Source organism: Diaporthe citri (assembly GCF_014595645.1).
Source record: "Diaporthe citri strain NFHF-8-4 chromosome Unknown scaffold_1, whole genome shotgun sequence".
Taxonomy (NCBI): domain Eukaryota; kingdom Fungi; phylum Ascomycota; class Sordariomycetes; order Diaporthales; family Diaporthaceae; genus Diaporthe; species Diaporthe citri.
This window is the reverse complement of record NW_025064846.1, coordinates 6,414,989-6,434,183: the sequence shown is the minus strand read 5'-3', so window position 1 is coordinate 6,434,183 and position 19,195 is coordinate 6,414,989. Positions and strand designations below refer to the sequence as shown.

The window sequence follows — 19,195 nt, the reverse complement described above, 5'->3', positions numbered from 1 at the left end:
TCTCTTGGTCTACGCATCACGTTACGTCGTCATTGCCCAACTCACAAGACTCCTCTGTGCATCCTGCTGCTCATGACTGTGCAGCCTGTCTGTAGGCCAGACAAGGGATCTGACTGCTGTAAGTGAGCGCATGATCGCTGGTGTTTCTTACAGCACATTTGTTTTCCACGGAAGCACGCTGGCAGTCCGTGATATGATGTGAACCGTGACGGTATCTCTTCTCAATTGGTGAGCGAGGGACCAAAAGTGATAACACCAGAGGACGAACCTCGAGAGAAGTCATACCAAATACATCATAAGGCGAAGAGGGTGGACACATCTTGTTTCCCAGCCGTAAAATTCCGGGTCTTCTCGCTGTCGGTCTTCATATGTATTGTGTCACCTACCTAGGTAGTGTCATACGCCTCGTCCAGTCGATTGGGGCTTGACCAGTAACAGCTATGGCTATGCTTACAATTAGCTACGAAACTGGTGGATGACTAGCGAGCGATCTCCGCCGGCAGTATGTTGGTCTCTGACGGACTGAACTTTCAGCTTTGCGACGGCTTTTGTGACGTGGGATAACTGCCCCGTGAAGGTGTTGTGCTTCATCCGGAGTGAGGCAGTGTTGACTGTTGCTTGTTTGGGTTCGAAAATAGGCGACTCGATGCTATTTTAAACATGGATCTAATGCGCCTTAAGTCAAGCAGTAATGCCCTGGCCGTCCTTCAATCAAGCTGCAGATGGCCCTCGTCACGAGGTCATCGCCCGTGATGACCAAACGACGTCTTGTAATTCGCAGAGTGCAATTACCGAAATGCAATTGAGCCCCGATAAATCATTCAAGTGGCAGGTCAAGACCGGAGCCCCACGAGCATCCGGATGTGGTGTGGGCCAAGAGATGAGGTCGAATTGTCGAGATCTGCGCTAGGATCAGGGGCATTGATGGACCTGCAGCTGAACGGGTCCGTCCGAGACCCCGAGATACCTAAAATGACAGCTGTCTGCAGCGAGGAGCAGGGGGCACATGGGTTCCCAGCGACCGCCCGGCCCTCGTGCTGTACGGATACGACTCACTGATGCCACAAGGCTGGCGTACGTCAGCCCCACCACTGCTGAAGCTTGAAACAAAACCGACTCCGTCGAAGTCTCCAGGCATTTCGTCACAAAACACCTGTTGTAAGCTGCTAACGTGTACCTCTAGTTTTTTTTCCCTCGGTTTCTTCTCGATCATCCCATCTTTCCTTCTGTCAACCCTCGTCCCGTCCATCGCCGTCTCTCGCTCCCGGATCAGCACACTTGGCTTCTTGACTTTACCGGACTGCAGCTGTTTCTTGCCATTCCTCACCACTTTCGCTTTGACCTCCACAACGCCTGGAGCACCACCATGGCGGGATCAGTCGATGCGGCCACCCGCAAGAGGGTACTCAAGGTCGTCTTCGTTTCTCTCCTGCTGGATTTGGTAAATATAGCATCTGTTGCCCTGCCTCGCTCGCGACCCATCTGCTGACATGAATGCGCCAGATATCCTTCACCTTCATCCTCCCTCTCTTCCCCAAGCTCCTCGAATTCTACCGCAACTCCGAAGCCCCAACCGACCCGACCGCCCCTCCAAAGGACACCCTCCTATCATGGGTGCTCAGCCAGCTCAATGCCTACAAGGCCGCCTTTGCGCGCCCCATCGACTCTCGCTATGACATCGTATTGCTCGGCGGCGCCCTGGGCTCGCTCTTCTCCCTGCTCCAGGCTGTCGCGTCGCCCATCATCGGGACACTGTCCGACAGGTACGGCCGGCGCACCGCACTGCTGGCCAGCATGATTGGCAACATACTCTCGGTGCTGCTGTGGGTCATGGCCGTGGACTTCCGCACCTTCCTCCTGAGCAGGGTGGTCGGCGGGCTGTCCGAGGGCAACGTCCAGCTGGCGACGGCCATCGCGACCGACATCAGCGATAGCACCACGAGAGGGAGCACCATGGCCCTGATCGGCGCCTGCTTCTCCATCGCCTTCACCTTCGGCCCCGCCCTCGGCGCATGGCTCAGCAGCATTCCGACCGTGGCCGCCAACCCCTTCGCGACCGCCGCGGGGTTCAGCTTGTTCTTGATCGTCACCGAGACCGTCTACCTGTACACTTCGCTGCCGGAGACGCTGCCCTCGATGTCTGAGGACAACACGAACGGCCATGCCACCAAGGAGGAGAAGACCAACGGGAAGGCCGCCGAGCAGCAGCCCATCCAGCGCACAAACTCTCACTTCGTGCTGAACGCGACTCACTTCGCCTTCCTGCTGTTCTTCTCCGGTATGGAGTTCTCGCTGCCCTTTATGACCTACGACCTCTTCGGGTACTCCTCGGCAAAGAACGGTCGCCTCCTAGGCTTTGTCGGGCTGATCGCGTCGATCCTACAAGGTGGCGTGACCCGTCGCCTGCCCCCACTGCTCTCCGTGAAGACGGGAGTCTTCGCCTGCCTCCTCGCCTTCGTCCTCCTCGGGCGTCTCACGAGCGTGCCCATGCTCTACCTGGCTGCCACCTTCCTGGCCACGACCTCCGCGACCGTCGTGACAGGCTTGAACGCACTGGCATCTTTCGAGGCGAGCGAAGGCGAGAGGGGCGGAAAGCTCGGCGTCATGAGGAGCTGGGGCCAGGTCGGCCGTGGGCTCGGCCCCATCTTGTTCACGAGTGTGTACTGGTGGGCTGGGCGCGAGGTCGCGTACGCCATCGGTGCTGCTGGGATCGCTGGGGTGGCCGCCATCGTCTTTGGTGGGCTAAGTACCCCGTCTGGAAGTGAGAAAAGTGCCAAGGTTAAGTCTGGGAAGAAGGCGTAATGAGATCGATGGGGGAGGGTAACAAAACATGTGAGATAATCTAGCATTGGGGAGGACATAGCCTACTTTTTGGATATATCAATCATTGTTCCCTTGAGCCTAAGCGCGATTCCCAGCAGATATGGGAACGTTTTCTAGACGACATTCTCCGCTGGCCTTCTCGCCTGTTGTTACCGTGATTGCCAATGTATACGAGGTTAGTGTGGGCCCGGCCGTTTGTAGTGGGAGAGCTATCTGAACCAGGTGACCCCCGGCTTGACCGACCAAATCAAATTTGTACAATAGTTCTGTTTGATAAAATAGCAAGATAAGATTCTCAGTGGCATCAGTGTTGATGAGTAGGATCATGATTGCTCTGGGCAAATGTTCTGCTGCAAGGCAAGGAATCAGTCTCGAGTGCTGCCTCCCAGCTGGCTTCCTCCCTCAGGCCATCCATGTCCACACTCCTACTGACGGCCTCCAAAAAGTCCAAAACACCAAAAGAGAAAACAAATGTCAGCGAAGACCATGGCGGGACTTGAACCCGCAACCTCCACTTTGCCCAATATAGGAGAGTGGCGATCTACGATTGATCTACATGGCCGTTGGATGAGTTGCTCTTTTTCACTGGTTTCCTCTGAAGGCGGTGTGGTTATATGTCTTAGTGTGCCTTTAATGTGGCCTGGTCCATCAGATAGGGCTCAGGTCCTTGTTTTCAAGGTGCAAGTGTGCCTGATTCTGGGAGGCTGCCAGCTGGCGTCAAGGTTCTTTGAGTTCCCAGGATGTATGTCTACTGATGCTGATACCTCACAACATATCTCGTAACAGACAGCATAGAGGAGTCAGAAAATCCACGCTCTGAAGCTCCCCAATCTGCACCTTTGGCTGCCCAGCTTTCACCGCATATTGCGGGATTGTGCTACATGGACCATGTATCTACACAGGTACTCATGTATGTAGCCGGCGTGATCCACCCTGCCCGGCCAACTATAGGCCACTAGACACTGGTAAGTTCCTTTATTTCTTGATTAATTTGACCCATGACACTTATCTATTGGACAATTATTCGAGATCTGCAATGGTCCATTTCGAGCGAGTGGCATTCCTCGCATCATCCTCATGATCCGCCGGAGCTTGGAGCGCTGGCCCTTCAGCCGCCATAGGTAATAAGTTGAAGACGTGTATTTGGGTGAACCGCACACAACACAATACGAGGCGGTGTGTAGCACTCAAGCTGTATCCTGAATTCGTCGACAGGGCTCTGAGGAATTCCTCGTTCGCGCTTAAGAATTATGTCCAACACCAGCCCATTCTCAAGTTGTTTTTGCTCTTCGGCGACTGGACCATAGGCATCGCGTAAGGACTTCCACTGCGCCGATAGCCTGGCCTTGCGTTCGATCAATTCCAGCAGCATGTGGAAATCTTCATGGTCTTGCGGCGCCTCCCTGCATTCAAAGAAAGCCACAGGGGACTTGGACTCGTCGGGTCTGAGACCGCAAGCCAGAACATACTGTTGCTCCCCGTCATGATGATGGAGCATGTACCAGCATAACGAATCAAAGAGATGACCTTCGGAGTATTTCCTCTTTACCTCGATCATTTCGACGGAGAAAGGCGCCCCAGGGCCGAGCATAACGTGACTGCGCACACGCAGTTCGTTAGAGGTAAGCCCCGGCTTGCTTAGATGCCCGCGGATTAGACACGTGTGGCGCTTCCACTCTGCGACCTCCAGTTCCGGAACGGCGAAGACAAAGGTCGTGGCTCTTATGAAATTGAGGCCATCCCGTGGAGAAGTTCTGGCGTCGTAAGCACGAAGGAAGACCACCACCCGGTTACCCGTCCATGGGGGTTGGGTGAACGTGCATGGTAGTGCTGCGAGGTACGAACTGTCCAGGGTATCCTTCCATGACTCGGGCAAAGGAAAAATGTCGAAATCACTCTCGCAAACTTGTCTCATGGGAAGGGTAATTCGAAGGCCCTTCACTCGTGGCATTAGTTGAGGCTCAGAAGAGTCGTCGTCCGCCAGGGAAACGACATCGCATATCCGGTCAAACTCTCTTGGGCTCGATGCAAACATGCTTCCCAATCTGTTCGTTCTCGCCGTCTGCAGCCATTGTCTAGAGGGATATTCATTCCGGTCCCTCAGCTGCCACAAGAAAATGGTGCTGTCATTCGTCGTCCTGAGGATCTGCTCCTGAAGCCTTTCGAACGCTCTCATACCCTCACCGTATAGTAGGGGCATGTTCACGTCGAAAATCCCAAGCAGACAATATGCGATGTCCTCAACTCTGGTTGTCCGTCGCTTTGATGCCCAATGCATTCTGTTAGCCACTGACACATCGTGGATAGTGACCTGGTGCTCCAGTACCGAGACCTGGATTCCGGTCCATTTCGATAGGAGGCTGGAGAGGTCCTGCTTGGAGCCAAGGAAGCGCCATCCGTTCGAAAAGAACTTGACGCGAAGGGGTGCGATTAGCTCTTGAAGCGTCCAGCCTCTCCTGAACCAGCGTGGTGCAGCCAACGTTGAGTTGATCTTCTGTTTGAATTTCTCGACCGAGGTCACATCGCTTAGATAAGCGTAGCAGACCATAGAAGACTCGTACCACTTGTACATCGAGTTGATGGCCTCGGACAGTTCCGCGCTTGAAGTCTGGTCGATACAGCATGTGTCGACCCAGGCCCAATGGTATCCATCAGCGGCTGCTTGTCGGCAGCACATTTCAATCTTCTTGAACCCTCTCTTCCATTTGGCGACGGACAGTTCCTGCATATCTCGGTAGGAAACCTCCTCCTTCTCCCATGTGTGCGACAAGATTGCATAGCTCGGATACGTCGATAAATCCCCCATGAAATCTTGGAGCTTGTACGTATGGACGTTGATAAGCCGCATATTGAAGGCGGTTTCCTCGTGGCTAACGTTCCCGAGTTGTCGTTCTTGCCGAAGCAGCTCCCAGGCGGTGTGGGCAGAAGGTGAGCGAACGAGTGGCTTGAGGCTGACTTAGAACGAGAGTGAGCCAACCATGAATGTGCTATCAAGTACCTTGAGCAATGGTTGAGATTGTCGAGAAGAACAAGATACGACTGGGATTTGACCGATCCCATCGAAATAGGGGCTGTGTTTTAAGGAGGTAGCCCGTCTCCCTTGCGCTGACCACCAACCAATCTGCCTAGATAATTTGAAGTATAGCGCTGAGAAAGCATGCAGGCTATGCTGTGAAGTTCCCGCAAATGAGACGTTCGAAGCCGGGTAGACTTGCAGCAACCTGCATGTTCGTGGAACCCCACGCTCCGGTTCCTGGTAAGGTACGCTGGGGGAAAATGCAACGCCATGCTTTCAAACCGTTTTTGAATGGAGCTCATCGTGACTCTGGCACTCTTGCAATAATCACACGCGTGGAAGAGGCTCTGGACACGGAGAGTATACGATACCCGGCTATGTTTCGTAACATGACACAAGCGCAACACAAGCTGATTCCTTGAACACCTGCTCACAGGTGCTTCCGATGCAGATATGTGATGGACGAGCATATTTTCTTCTCCGAATGGATCAGGGGCTCGAATATTGTGCTAGAACAGGCCCTTGCAATGGATCTTTACCATTGCACAAAATTCTATCTCTCGCCCGAGCATTCAAAGCGACGGAATGATTTTGTCTATGTAACCCAGACAAAGCCTCCGGATCTCTCCTTGATCAAGTCCTATCATCTGGAGCAAAGAAGTCCTTGCCCCAATTCCTGGAAAGATGAGTCAACCCCACGGACGAGATCTCATCAACCTCCTCCTCCGTAAGCTCGTACTGGGCAGCTGCCAGGTACTCATTCAGCCTATTCTCCCTCCCCGTTGTGGTAACGGGCACCACGTTCTTCTGCACCTGCCACCGAAGCAGAATTGAGTTCACAGACACCCCACGCCTCTTGGAGGTCCTCTCCACGACAGCGTGTAGAGGGCCGCCAGCAGCTGAAGCGATAGGCGTCAGAGGCTTGAAAGCAGAGACCTGAATGCCTTTGCTCCGCAGCCAGGGAATGTAATCTTCGGATCGTTGCAAGTAGGGTTGGAACTCGATTTGATTGACGGCAGGCACGATGCTGGCTACGGCAAGAGTTGCCTCCACGTGCGGGCGGAGGTAGTTCGACACGCCGATGGCCTTGGCTTTGCCGGAACGACGGACCGCCTCCATCTTCTTCCAGGCGTCCTGTAACTTCAATTCGCCGGTTGTCCAGTACGGCGAGTGGATCATGTACCTGGCAAGCGTGAGATCAATTTTGTCTTTCATCAAATGACCAAAGGGTGGAGATGTGGGGAGGCCATACATGTCAACATAATCAAGCTGCAACTTGTGAAGGCTGTTGTTAAAGGCGGAGCCGATTTCGTCGATGGAGTCCAGGACCTTGGTCGTCACGAACAGCTTGTGGCGTGGAACGTTGCTCTCTTTGATGGCAATGCCAACTTCTTCCTCGGTGCCATAAGCCTCAGCTGTGTCGATGTGGGTGAATTCAGAGGAAATGGCAGCCTTGAGGACTTAGATAAGATCTTGATTCAGTGGGCCCTTGCCATCCTGCTTGAACCACTTTGTCCCCGTACCGAATCCGATCTGCACGATGAGGAGCCTCACAGCTACAATCAGTCCAAGGTCCCAAGATCCATTTGCACGCCGTCGGGAAAGTTGTACTGACCGCAGGCAACAAGGTCCCATTATTCAATGGAAAAGACGGCAGTGGCATGATTGTACTGCTGCCAGCGATGATTGGAATGAGTTGTTGTAGTCCCTAGAGCAATGCGTTTGATGTCAGTTGAGCCGCAAGGTATATCAAATGAGCTTGAGAGGGTAGTACAAGCCGTAATTACTCACTGTTTGACGGAAGTTAATAGAACGAAGTTGGTCACTGTGAGGCACTGACGAGTTGTGTTGATTGGCAACCGCAAGCGGCCTGTTTGAAGGGACGGTGCAGAGGCTAGCTGCCTCAAAAGCAACTGCTGGTTTGGGCACTTCCTTCTCAAGACCCACCCCTCCCTCTTTGGACACTTAGCTCCGTGAATTTTGGGTTTTGGTCACTAACATACCCCGAGAGTGAAAAGAAAGAAAAGAGAATGAAATCGAAGGAAGTAGGATAACACGGAAATGAGCCTCTCTGCTGTTTCTCGCAGATTGAGCTTGTTGTCCAAGCTGTGATTGCAGCTGTAGAGAAGAAGTCTGTAACTTCATTCAAAGAAAACATCACCAATTTCGAAACATCGTAACCCCACAGCCGCACTACCATGCTGTCACAACCGATGCCTCAGGCTGTGTGGTTGACATTTTTGTTTTTACGGACCTCTATGATCTCGACGAGGACTTGGTCGAGCATCGCCAAGCTCTGAGGCTGATACTAAAACTACTGATGTAGTAAAAACATTTTGGGAATCATCAAGTGCACCCTGACCACAGGTGCGATAGGGTGAGATCAGTGCGGACTTGCCGTTGAATCTGGCGACACTGGAGTTCCGCGATCCAGGACCATGCTCTGTTTTTCTGTTATCGGAGGACTGGGAAGAAGTCCGACTAGGAGACATCAGAGGAAACTCGATCTCGCTGGGATGTAAAGATCATATGTCCGTGGTCCCAACGAGAGCCATCGTTCCTACCACTTGAAGGACCAGACGTGAGACAAAGTCGCAATTTCTGCATTTGGGAATTCAGTCGCGAGATGAGTGCCTGGAATATACTCAACGAACTACTCATGACAAACAAAATTTGCTGACATTGAATTCAAAATACGATCAAGCGTCCCTCATAGCTTGTTACAGCGACCGATGAAATTTAAAAATGCTGGTTCAAAGGTGAGAAACGAGGCGAGCTATATTACGATATCAATTATCTTAAACGGAAAAAAATGGGGATCGGTGACCGGAATGTCAATCTTGATGTTCTTAGTGGCAGAGTGACGAAATCAACTGATTGAGAAGGAGGTGGGAGACAGTATTTGGTGATGAGACTCGATCAATTGGGTTGCTCATCTGTCTTTCAGCATTCGCAAAAGGTTTCTCACTGTTACTTGTGCTTCAGAGATTCAAATAAAGCAGTAACGCAGTGACATCGCCAGCACTCCGTTCAGGATCGTTCTTGACGGAGATATCGGCGCCATCCTCAACCGGAGTCACGTACGTTCTGCGTCGCTCCCCTCTATTGAAATATTAAAATCCCGGGAACTCACATACTGTGCGGTCACACACATGCAAGCTGCCGCAGGGTTCATTGGAATCAAAGGCATGGCAACCCCCTCACCATTGAGAGGACGTTACATGGGCTTGATAGTGCTTACACCATGGTGGCCTTGGCACATTCTCAGCACTGCGGCCTTATGGACCCAGCCAATATTTGCTTATCTATGACTCGGTTTGACTCGACACGCGCATATGCCTGGCAGGACGCTGCTCCCAGAGGCCTCTAGCTTGGAAGACTGACATGTTGCAGAGGAAAGTGGGACTATGCAGAGAATGTGACCATGGGATGTACTTAACATCGAAACCACGGACAAATTCCAACCGCTCCTTCAGACCCCTAGCCATTCCCCTGTCTATAAACATATTCCACCTCCTGCGTATCTCAGTGAACCAAGTTACACCATCTAGAAAATTGGTCGCTACAATGGCACACATTTCTGTGGAAAAGAAGGGCATCAGCGTTCATGAATCCGATGGAACCCCAAAAGATAACGACACGGTGCTAGCGGACCGTTCTGACAATGACAGTCGCTTCGACCAAGCACTTGATTTCCTCAAGGAGCACAAGAATGACGCGGCGGTGTCCCTGTCTAGACAACCCTCGTTCACCCGCGCTTTGAGGAGAAGGGTTGACTTCCGTGTTATCCCTTTCTTATGTTGCTGTTACACACTGAACTTCCTCGATAAGGTTCTGTTGAATGTAAGACACTCACTCCGGAAATGGGCTGAGGGATGAGATCTGTGCAAGCCATTTACTAACAGGCCCAGTATGCAAACATCGTAAGCGGCTTTCAGATACAATCTACACGCTCTCCAGAAGATATATCCCCCATCTGTAGCCTGTGCCTCAAAGGCCTCATCGGGCAGCGGGTTTTGAGGCAGACTATGGCCACACCGTGACACAGTCATCCCCATATCCGTATGGGACTGCTTCCTGGTTGCTTCGATAGCTGACTCTGTATGCTGCAGATGGGGATGGCGCAGCAGATCAACCTCGTGGGTAATGAGTACTCGCACGCTTATGCCGACTTCTGGATAGCTTCCCTCGTGTTCTCGCTACCGAACGTGTGGCTGCTCAACAGACTGCCCGTCGCAAAGTTCTTGGGCTGTTGTCTTATCGGATGGGGCCTCTGCAACGCTTGCCATGCCGCCCTTGAGAACTACGCTGGTCTCGTTGCCTTGCGAGTGTTGAGTGGAGCATTTGAGTCCGGGATCCTCCCGGCTTTGATCCTCATCGCCAGCCAATACTTCACCTATGAGGAGCAGTCCACGCGCTTCTCCTTTTGGTACAGTGGCAGTACGTGGATGTCTGATCTCGCATGTGAACTGCAGAGCAAGGAAGATTATTGACAGCCTTACAGTGGGACTTGGCCAGATATTCGGCGGACTGATCTCATTCGGCTTCCAGCATGTATCGGCTGATGCGGCTTTGAGTGGATGGAAGACCATGTTCCTGGTACTAGGTCTCATAACGATTGCCTTTGGTGTCCTCGTCATCTTCATGGTCCCGGATACGCCCATGACCGCGAGATTCTTGAGCAACGACGACCAGGTTGCGCTGCTAGAGCACGTGAAAGTCAACCAGACCGGCATCCAGAACACCCACTTCCACCCGGGGGCAGCTCCTGGAGGGCTTGCTCGACATAGGCTGCTGGCTCCTGTTCATCAACGTGACGCTGCAACTCATCGGGTCCGGGGTCGTCACAGCATACTCCGCCACGATCCTGAAGTCGTTCGACTATACATCTAAAGAGGCTGCACTTCTCAACATGCCGTGTGGTGTGGTCAACATCATCGCGACGATGTGCAATGCCTCCTTTGTGCGGTACTATGGGCATCGTTGGCTCGTCATTACCTTCGCCGGGGCGGTTGGCACCATTGGCGCGGGCCTTCTCTGCTTCCTCCCCCACTCGAACAAGGGTGGCCTGCTTGTAGGAATGTACTTGATCAACGTACTTCCGGGGGCGACTATCATTGTATTCCAGTGGCTGTCTTGCAATGTTGCCGGGCACACCAAGCGCGCCTACGTTTCGGCCGCCGCGAACGCCGCCTTTGCTGTTGGGAATATTATCGGACCAGAGACGTTCAGAGCCAAGGAGGCTCCCGGCTTTAGGAGTGCCAAACTCACTCTGGTTATCGCTTGGGCCCTGCTGGTTGGATTTTCCCCTCTGGCTGGGGGATATTACGCGCTGAAGAACAGGTCGAGGGGACGGAGGGCTGACGAGGTGACGGACAAGCAGGCCTACGCTGGGTTGACTGACAAGGAGAACCTGACGTTCCGGTATCATCTGTAAGTGTTTGGCCCGGCTGGAGTGGTGTCATGGTGGTGTGGGGGGTAGGTGGGAGGAGTCCGCCCAGAGAACCAAGACTATCCAGAAATAGAACTTCGAGTGTACATTCTTACCGCCCATGGCTACAATTTTGGAGAGGTGAGCTACTATCACTGTGGCACGCAAACGGGGCGAAGACCTGTGAGACAGCCGATGCCGTGAGCACTCCTAGCGTAGACTAGGGCGTGGATGTTGACTGAATCCCACCTGGCACCATGCGATATTCAATGAGAACTGCATGCGCTGTGCTTACAAGAATTATGTTACACGTAAAGAGCAATGGTAGTCCGATAAATCTCAGTCCAGAAAAGAACCTGGTGCTGTCACAGCTCCTAGCCCACGTCTCCCTGTCGTATTGACTCACAGATCATTTGGTGGCCATAGCTCCCAGACTACCCCGATAGGGAAGCAACGACATCATACCTCAACCTCAACTTCACCTCGCCTGTCTACAATTCCTGGCCTTTTCGACAACATTCTTTACTCATAACGTCAACGAGCACCCCCAATTCTTCAAAATGTTCCGCTTTGTAAGTATTTACGACTCCGAGAAAACTGGCCAATTACCTCGGTTGTCCCTTAAGAAACGTTCTGTCGCTGATCCGACTGTTCCATCCACAGCACAAGACCAAAGACATCGTCACCCTCTTCCACAAGGCCAGCTCGCCGGCCTCAGTCCGGGTTGCCACTCTCCTGAAGCAGGCATCGGCAAATGCTACGGAGCATGCCACAGAAGACCAGGCCAGCGACCACTCGGCACAGACGACCCCTCACCGCGCCGAGTTCGAGCTGAACATCACCGAAGACCCTCCAACACCCGACCAGCTCCAGACCATCCTGCAATATGTTGGCAAGTCTGCGATTTCAAGCGTCGTAAAGGGTGCTTCGAGCGAGAGCGAGGCGCTGAAAATCTTCAAGCAGAGTGCGGAGGCCTTCCAGCGGCCTGTGGTACGTGCAACTCATCGTGCCTGCCTGCTTCTTCCTCTTGTGACCCCAGCTGACATGAGGCAGACGGTGGATTGGAACAATGGCAAGGCAATCGCCGGAGCGGACGAATCCAAAATACTGAAGGCCCTGGACCAGATCCCCAAGAAATAAGTACGGTGTGGTAGCACTCTTGGCAGCTCCAATGGCAGCTTCTGTACAAAATGAGATTCCCCCTTTCTGGCATTGATCTGTGATACTTGCGCTCTGTTTAATGATCAAGGTTAGAAGTACGAATGTCCAATGCGATGCAAAATAGTCAATCTCACATGGACGACTTCACGGGGAAGTTTCTTGTGCCGCCAGGCGAAGGTCGACGAGGAAGATCTCGAAGGGGCGAGTGCCTTGCGTGAAAGGGTTGAGCTGCAACGATGGAGTCTATCACTCGAGGTCGCGAGGAGGACAGCTTGCTCTGGAAGCCTAACTGCAGCATGCAATTATGTTTTACGGAGACCATGTTCCTGGTGCAGGACGGTGTTCTGTGGCATACTTCTTATTCTGACTCTCCCTGGGTAAGACTGGATGGATAGGCTCGTTGGGTCTGGGACAAAGGTACTATGCCAGGAGAATTGCGCTGTCTCAGTTTCAGAAGGGTGCCCTCGTCCCTAAGACACAGTATGAACAGGGGCCTTTTGTCATCTCCATCTGAAAGGTTACAGCTGCCACAAGGTCGAAGGCGGTTGGCCTAGGTTACCCTCAGGCCCGGCATGAGAAATGTTTGTCGGAACTGCTTCTTACTGAGACAGATTCACCGTCGACATGTGCCCACTGCCATGCGAAACTTCACCGAGTGGCCAAGATCATCCACAGAAATTCTACAGCCCCAACGAAACCACTGCTGCAAGGCACCCATGCGGAAAATTCGTCTCTGTTTAACGCTGCTATAGAGGGCATGTGGAGGTCTGATCAAATCTCACTTCGAAAACAAAATATTTTAGGGCAGTGCTGGCTGTTGTGCCCTGGGTGCGCTTCGGACGAAATTCGACTTGCAGGTTGTTGCCCCCCTCCCCTTTTCTTCAACCTCACGCAGTCACAAAGCTTACACCCACCTTCGTGCCCCATACCACTACCATTTGAGCTTGTTTTGCAAAACAGCACACCTTCCCACGAATCTGACAATCCTCACTCCCTTTCTGTACCGTAAGTCTGTCGTGTTTGCTACATTCCATCCCCTCTCATTAAAGCAATCGCGCTGGTTTTGCGACCACTCCATACTTGACTACTCCTCCCCACACAAAGTCCTCCTTTCAACATGGCTACCGTCATTGCATCCAACTCGCAGAAGTGGATCGCGTCCCAGTTGTCTGCGACCGCTGCGGACGATCGCCCTTCACGAACCGAGTGGTACTATGTACGAGATCGCAATGGTATGATGCTCATCGACCCTGTCGTTGGCTTCTACTTCAACACCCCCAAACGCAAAGTGTCGCTGGTCCACGAATAACGGCGCCCGCCCGCCGCAGCTACTCACCAAAGGCGTGCCACTGCCGGGTCGGAATCTGGTCCTTTGGAACGACGAGAGACTCGAGTCTGAAGCAGCTCGCATTCGCGAGAAGCACTGGGACGAAATGAAGACACTGGTCGCGCCCCAGCGATTCGAAGACCTCTACGAGTATTTCGACAGTGCAACCTTGTACATTTCTGGCGTCGTCAACTTGTGGAATCTCATCAACCTCCTCGCGAATGACGCGCGCCACAACTGGCGTGAGGTTGAGAAGCAGGTCGCAACCGAGTGCAACAACTGGGTCTTGGACTGGCTCGAGGCCTTGCCTGGTTCCGCATTCAACCGCGAGTCTCTCGTCAAGTGGAACCAGAAGAGCGACATCCTCACGGCGGTCACCAGCCAGTTTGATTGGGAGAACGACCTCAAGGCTCTCGACCTTGTTGGCCAGAACTTCCTGCGCGAGTGTTTCTTATACCACTTTGAGCGTCTCACTGGCAAGAAGCCCAACGTTGCGCGCTTCTACACTCACGCCGCAGAGAGCAAGCCCATGTCGGCTCGGAAACCAATGGCGGCAGCGGCTGGTACTACTGCCAATGCCTCAACCAGTGAGTTCCTCCCTTCTTTTTCGGCGCAGGCTTGTCAATCTAACAAGTGAAGGTCCTACTGACGTTCCCCTTCCACCGTCGCCCATTCAGACTCTCTCTACCATCCCCGAGGAGAGCGCTGCCATAAAGACTGCTACGAAGCCTCAAGGCCTTACAATTATTACGGATTTAGCCCCCCAGCTTCCCCTTCAGACGGTGTCTGCACCCGCGACTGCGGTTCCACGCATCACAGTCGAGCCGTCGCCCGTCAAGGAAGCTGAGGATGTTTCCGAGAACAACGGCCGCAAAGACAAGATCGAAGACGACTTCCTGACCAACCAAGATTTGGCCGATCGTGTTCAGATCACGGCGCGACAACTTTCATCCCAATCGACGCCTGGAGAGAGGCAAGATTCCATACTCAACCCTTTCACGAACAACGTTCCGCCTCGTGCGGTGTCCGCCACGGAGACAGCTGGGGTTTCGCAGTCCGCACATCGACTGCAACATACGTTCCCAGAGAAATCTGGCACGATGCCTCGCAACATGTTCGGAAACAAGGCGCCTTTTCGGGGGCCGCCAAGGTCTCCCCAAGGATATGGTCCCTATCGCCAGCAGATTCCAGCCAACATGCTCGCTTTCTCTGGGGAGCGGTCATTCCTGCAGCAGAGAGCCCCGATCGGGCCCTCGCAACAGCAGCACATGATGCAGGTTTTCGGTCCGCCCAATAACGGCATGCAGCCACCGCCTGCAGGCTTCATCCCGCCAACTTCAACCCAAGGCGTGCCCTCAAACCCGGATGGTTTCCCTCCCCCAGCGAAGGGTCTTCAAATGGATGGTGCTATGGAACCAATGCTAGGCCTGCCCGCTATGGATTTTCAGAACCAGATGCCAGTGCGTCCGCCTTACATGGACCGGCCTCAATTGAGTCATTCTCAGGCACCCCCCATGAGTACGCCACCTCAGTACATGGGCCAGCAAAATGTCGATGTTCCCGTGTATCGGCCCAATGGGTACATCCCTCATCCCCAGAAGCAGCTTGTTCGTGATAAGGGAAACAAGAAGAGGCGTCCTAACGACCGTCGCGACAGCGTCAACTCCAACGGTTCGCGCAGCAAGGTCCGCGATGATCCAATTCATGGGCCTGTCTACTCCTTGAAGTCACGCAAGGACAGCAATACGCCGACCGGACCACAGTCATCGAACTCGAACGGCTGTCTGGCCATTGATCCGACGCCCCCGGCATCTAACCCCAATCCTGAATGCAAGAACAACCGACATGGCGAGAAAACCAGGAAAGTCCCTTACGATTTCGTCGATTGCCCGTGCTACCAATGTTTGAGATCATCCAGGAGCCTGTTTGTCAAGCACGACAAACTTCCTGCGGACAGGGTCCAGGCCGCCCTCATGAATTACATGAGTGAATGGGGAGCTGTGAGAGTGGTCGTGCATTGCGATGGACCCGGATCTCTTGTGGTGTAAGTTTTCAGAGTTGATTCGCAGAGCCGGCGATGCACGAAGGAGGGGGTGCTAAAGAATATTTTGCTCACAGGTTCAACTCCGATCGCGATGCCGTTCGGGCTATGCAAGACCTCTGCAGCAGGCCAAACAAGGGAAGAAATATCCCCGGCTTGGGCCAGGTCACCAGCCTTTGGTATGCATGGTACTCAAAACACTATACGCCTCCTCACGAGAACCCAACTGGTCTTCCTCGGGGTCTTTGGGAGGCCAAGGGCCTACGTCGCCGCTCGAGCTCAACTCTGAGCCGTGATTCAAACCCATATCGAAACCAGCAGCCGAACAACATCCACTTCGACACTCCTAATTTTGCCAACTTAGGTCACTGTCAACAACAGCCTCCTGTTTTCTGGGCTGGTGAGGCAAGCGGCCCATTCTTCCCCAATATGGTGCCTGTTCCCCAGCAACCGACGCAACGTGGAATATGGGAGCCCGATAGTGCGGATCAGAACCGGAAGCCCAGCAAGACGGAGTCTAGACCCAAGAACGGGTTGGAGTACCAGCCCAAGACATATCCCAAGAGGCCTGATGGTGTCACGGCGTTGAAGGAAGACTGGAGATCCAAGCCGCCCGCAGAAGAGGTCATTGAAGACATCTCAAGTGACGAGGCCGCCGCCGCCGACAGTTTGAGCAACGTCTCGTCTCAGGGTGCTAGGGGCATCAAGGTCTGCCTGCCGAATGAGACTGGATCTTCGCGCTCACGGAGCGTTTCGCCCCATGTCGGGGACGTTCCCAGTGAGAGGCAGGTCTGCAATGACTCACCAGAACCGAGTGAATGTGCCAGCCAAGAGGGTGGACAGACTCAACGTGATGCAGTTCAGGATTCGGACGCAGAAGCTGTTGCCAAAGATGATGGTCCGGTCTCGTCATGCTACAGAAAGGAAACCGCACACCTTGCTGTGCCGGGGGAGGAATTCCAGCCTCCCGTCATTGCCGGACAAGCACAGCCCATGGAAAAGCATATCAAGAAGGGCCCCACCTCCTACAGCAAGGTCAGTTCCGAGCTGACTGAGGCGACTGAGAACTTCGACATCAATACAGTGATTCGACACAAGTCTCCCCGAAGCCCACTCCCAAAGGGAATGGATGGACACCCCAGAGCAGGAGCCATCCAACCTGCAGGATCGATTCGGTGCTCTGAGTGGAGCACTTCAGATGGAAGCTCTTGGACAACAATTCGAAGCGCTCGTTGCAGAAGGAACGAGTGTTGAAGTGGCACCTGAGTCTCCCAAGGCCGAGGAAGCGCCCCAGAAGTACAAGGCAAAGAAACAATGGTACAAGGGCGGAAAGGCCAAGAAGACCAAGTCGAAGGCCAGTAACAACATCTCTACCTCCACATCTTCTTCAATGACTCCCGTTGAGGCTCATTCCCGTGGAGCGTCTCAAGCTTCCAACAACCGCCCCGTATCACGAACTTCGAATAGTCGCCCTGAGTCCGCCGCTGGTATGACAACCCAATCGCCCACACGTTCGCAGCCTGCGGCAAAGAAGAAGAACAACAAGTCGCAAAGGAAGCGCAAGCAACCATCCACTGCGGAAGCATCTGCAGCTCCGGCGGGAAAGACGAAGAGCGCGGGACCTGAGGATCAGGTCCGGGCGGTCTCTGTCAAGGAGTCCCCAACGAAGAAGCCAAAGACTCAACACCCTGGACCCGCAACCGAGACCCAGGGGCAGGCGGAACCCGAGCCAATCGAGTCGGCGGATAGTATTCAGAGCAAGGCTGTCGTCAACAAGCAGGATGACTCGAAGGAATCCAGCTCTCAAATCGACGCGGGCGGCTCAGTGTGCATGGAGAAGGACCGATCGCCACAAAAGCCTCTACAGAAGAGCGACTGCAGTGATGAGCAAAACTCACTCCAGAAACAGGCGCCAACGGACCTGAAGGCCGTCTTCGAGATACCCGCTGGCAAGGATCACAACAACTGCTCACCCGAGGCGAACCTCTTCCCCAACCAGAAGTTCACCATCGACAAGGTGAAGAGGGACTCGGCGATGGCTCCGCCCACGATGAAGGAGCCAGACGCCCGTCACAGGCAACCAAGCGCCATGCATTTTACCACCAAAGACGCACGCATCGCCCTGCCCTTGCTGCCCCCCAACTCGAAGCCAACCGGCTGGGGTTCTGTTGCTTCAAGAGGGCCACGCCCCAAGAGCGACGATCCATTCACGACTGTGAAGGGCGAAGCGCAGCCGGAGGGCTGGTTGAGAGACAAGGCAGTCAAGACTCCGCAAAAGCCTAGCAGCGAACCAGCCTCGCACCAGACTTCCCCCACTCCCTCGCCAAGGAAGAAGGCAGACCACCAGGGTGGCAGGAGCAAGCTGAACGCCGCGGCCAAGTCCTTCGAACCCTCGTCTATCCCGCCATCTCCGACTGCGAGCGTTGTCTCAGTCCTCTCTGCCACAGCCATCCCGTTCCACACGAAGAAGCCCTCTCTCCCAGGCCAGAAGGGACCTGTCGAGCAGCGCCTCGTCACGCCGGCAGAGCAGGTCACCGACCCCACAACTGTGACTCAGCCTGGTCCTCCCACCAAGGAGAAGAAGCGAACCGGCCCTGCCCCCGATCGCAGTGGCGGTGGCGGCCAGAAGGAGCGTGCGAAGTCATCTGACGCAGCATCGGCGGCCCCGGCGAGCACAAAGAAGACGGCAGCACAGGCTGCGTCGGCCGTGAGCATTGCGTCGAAACTGGTGGACGAGGAGGAGTTCCCGACGCTCGCGGCGGCGGCGGCGGTGCCCCAGAGACGAGCCTCGTGGGCCGTCAAGGCCTCTGTTCCAGCTGCAGGCGCGGCTTCGAAGACGGTCACCGCTGTTACACCTAAGACTATAGTCGCCCCGAGGGCCCCGGTCACATCGCCCAACAACAACAGGCTGGCGCAGCGAGGCGACGCACCGGCGCAGGCGGCTGACAAACAGGGTGTGGGCGTGGGCGAGAAGGCCAAGACGGGCGAGGACCAGTGGACGACTGTGGGATCTGGCAAGAAGGCCGGCGGGAAGAAGAACGGCAGCGGCAACAACAACCGCTCTACCTCTGGCAAGTCCGGTGGCGGCGCCACAGGACAGGGCGGGAGATCCGGTGGACAGGGAACGCGTGGTGGAAAGGCTCCTGTTGGTGAGGAGCGGAAGGGAGGTTGAAGTGGTTCGAGAAGGAGGAGAGAGGAAGAGGAGAGCAGAAGGTTCCGGGAAGGCAACGATGAGAACAAAATCGGCAGTCAGTGGCTCGGGTGAGTCACTGAGGGCATCCTACGTCCTGAGGGAGGACGCAACTTGGACACGAGAACGGAGGTGATGTCTAGAAGGGCTTGCGGTGGATACGCAGGTCAATGAAGTTATGGGTTGAGGAACGAGGAGCATGAGAA

General features: G+C 54.2%; 5 protein-coding genes and 1 non-coding gene across 6 annotated transcripts; 4 read left to right on the top strand and 2 right to left on the bottom strand.

Moving 5' to 3' along the window:
- Nucleotides 1-1,366: 1,366 nt before the first annotated feature.
- INS49_001715 (uncharacterized protein) lies at nt 1,367-2,802 on the top strand (the record flags this gene model as incomplete). Its single annotated transcript, XM_043162538.1, has 2 exons — nt 1,367-1,441; nt 1,504-2,802. 2 exons carry the CDS (start codon nt 1,367-1,369, stop codon nt 2,800-2,802), a joined length of 1,374 nt encoding a protein of 457 aa, XP_043031044.1.
- A 502-nt stretch (nt 2,803-3,304) lies between these two features.
- INS49_001714 lies at nt 3,305-3,385 on the bottom strand. Its single transcript has one exon. It is a non-coding gene; the product is annotated as a tRNA-Arg (tRNA).
- A 1,444-nt stretch (nt 3,386-4,829) lies between these two features.
- On the bottom strand, nt 4,830-8,126 carry INS49_001713 (uncharacterized protein; the record flags this gene model as incomplete). The annotated part of the gene is made up of 4 exons (XM_043162537.1): nt 4,830-4,898; nt 5,114-5,693; nt 6,543-7,291; nt 8,094-8,126. 4 exons carry the CDS (start codon nt 8,124-8,126, stop codon nt 4,830-4,832), a joined length of 1,431 nt encoding a protein of 476 aa, XP_043031043.1.
- A 1,280-nt stretch (nt 8,127-9,406) lies between these two features.
- On the top strand, nt 9,407-11,276 carry INS49_001712 (uncharacterized protein; the record flags this gene model as incomplete). The annotated part of the gene is made up of 5 exons (XM_043162536.1): nt 9,407-9,682; nt 9,751-9,762; nt 9,952-10,279; nt 10,344-10,552; nt 10,605-11,276. The coding sequence occupies 5 exons, from the start codon at nt 9,407-9,409 to the stop codon at nt 11,274-11,276; spliced, it is 1,497 nt and encodes a 498-aa protein (XP_043031042.1).
- Nucleotides 11,277-11,830: 554 nt separating this feature from the next.
- INS49_001711 (uncharacterized protein) lies at nt 11,831-12,410 on the top strand (the record flags this gene model as incomplete). Its single annotated transcript, XM_043162535.1, has 3 exons — nt 11,831-11,842; nt 11,934-12,260; nt 12,324-12,410. 3 exons carry the CDS (start codon nt 11,831-11,833, stop codon nt 12,408-12,410), a joined length of 426 nt encoding a protein of 141 aa, XP_043031041.1.
- A 1,138-nt stretch (nt 12,411-13,548) lies between these two features.
- Nucleotides 13,549-18,971, top strand: INS49_001710 (uncharacterized protein; the record flags this gene model as incomplete). The annotated part of the gene is made up of 5 exons (XM_043162534.1): nt 13,549-13,663; nt 13,773-14,345; nt 14,398-15,802; nt 15,877-16,882; nt 16,947-18,971. 5 exons carry the CDS (start codon nt 13,549-13,551, stop codon nt 18,969-18,971), a joined length of 5,124 nt encoding a protein of 1,707 aa, XP_043031040.1.
- Nucleotides 18,972-19,195: the final 224 nt, after the last annotated feature.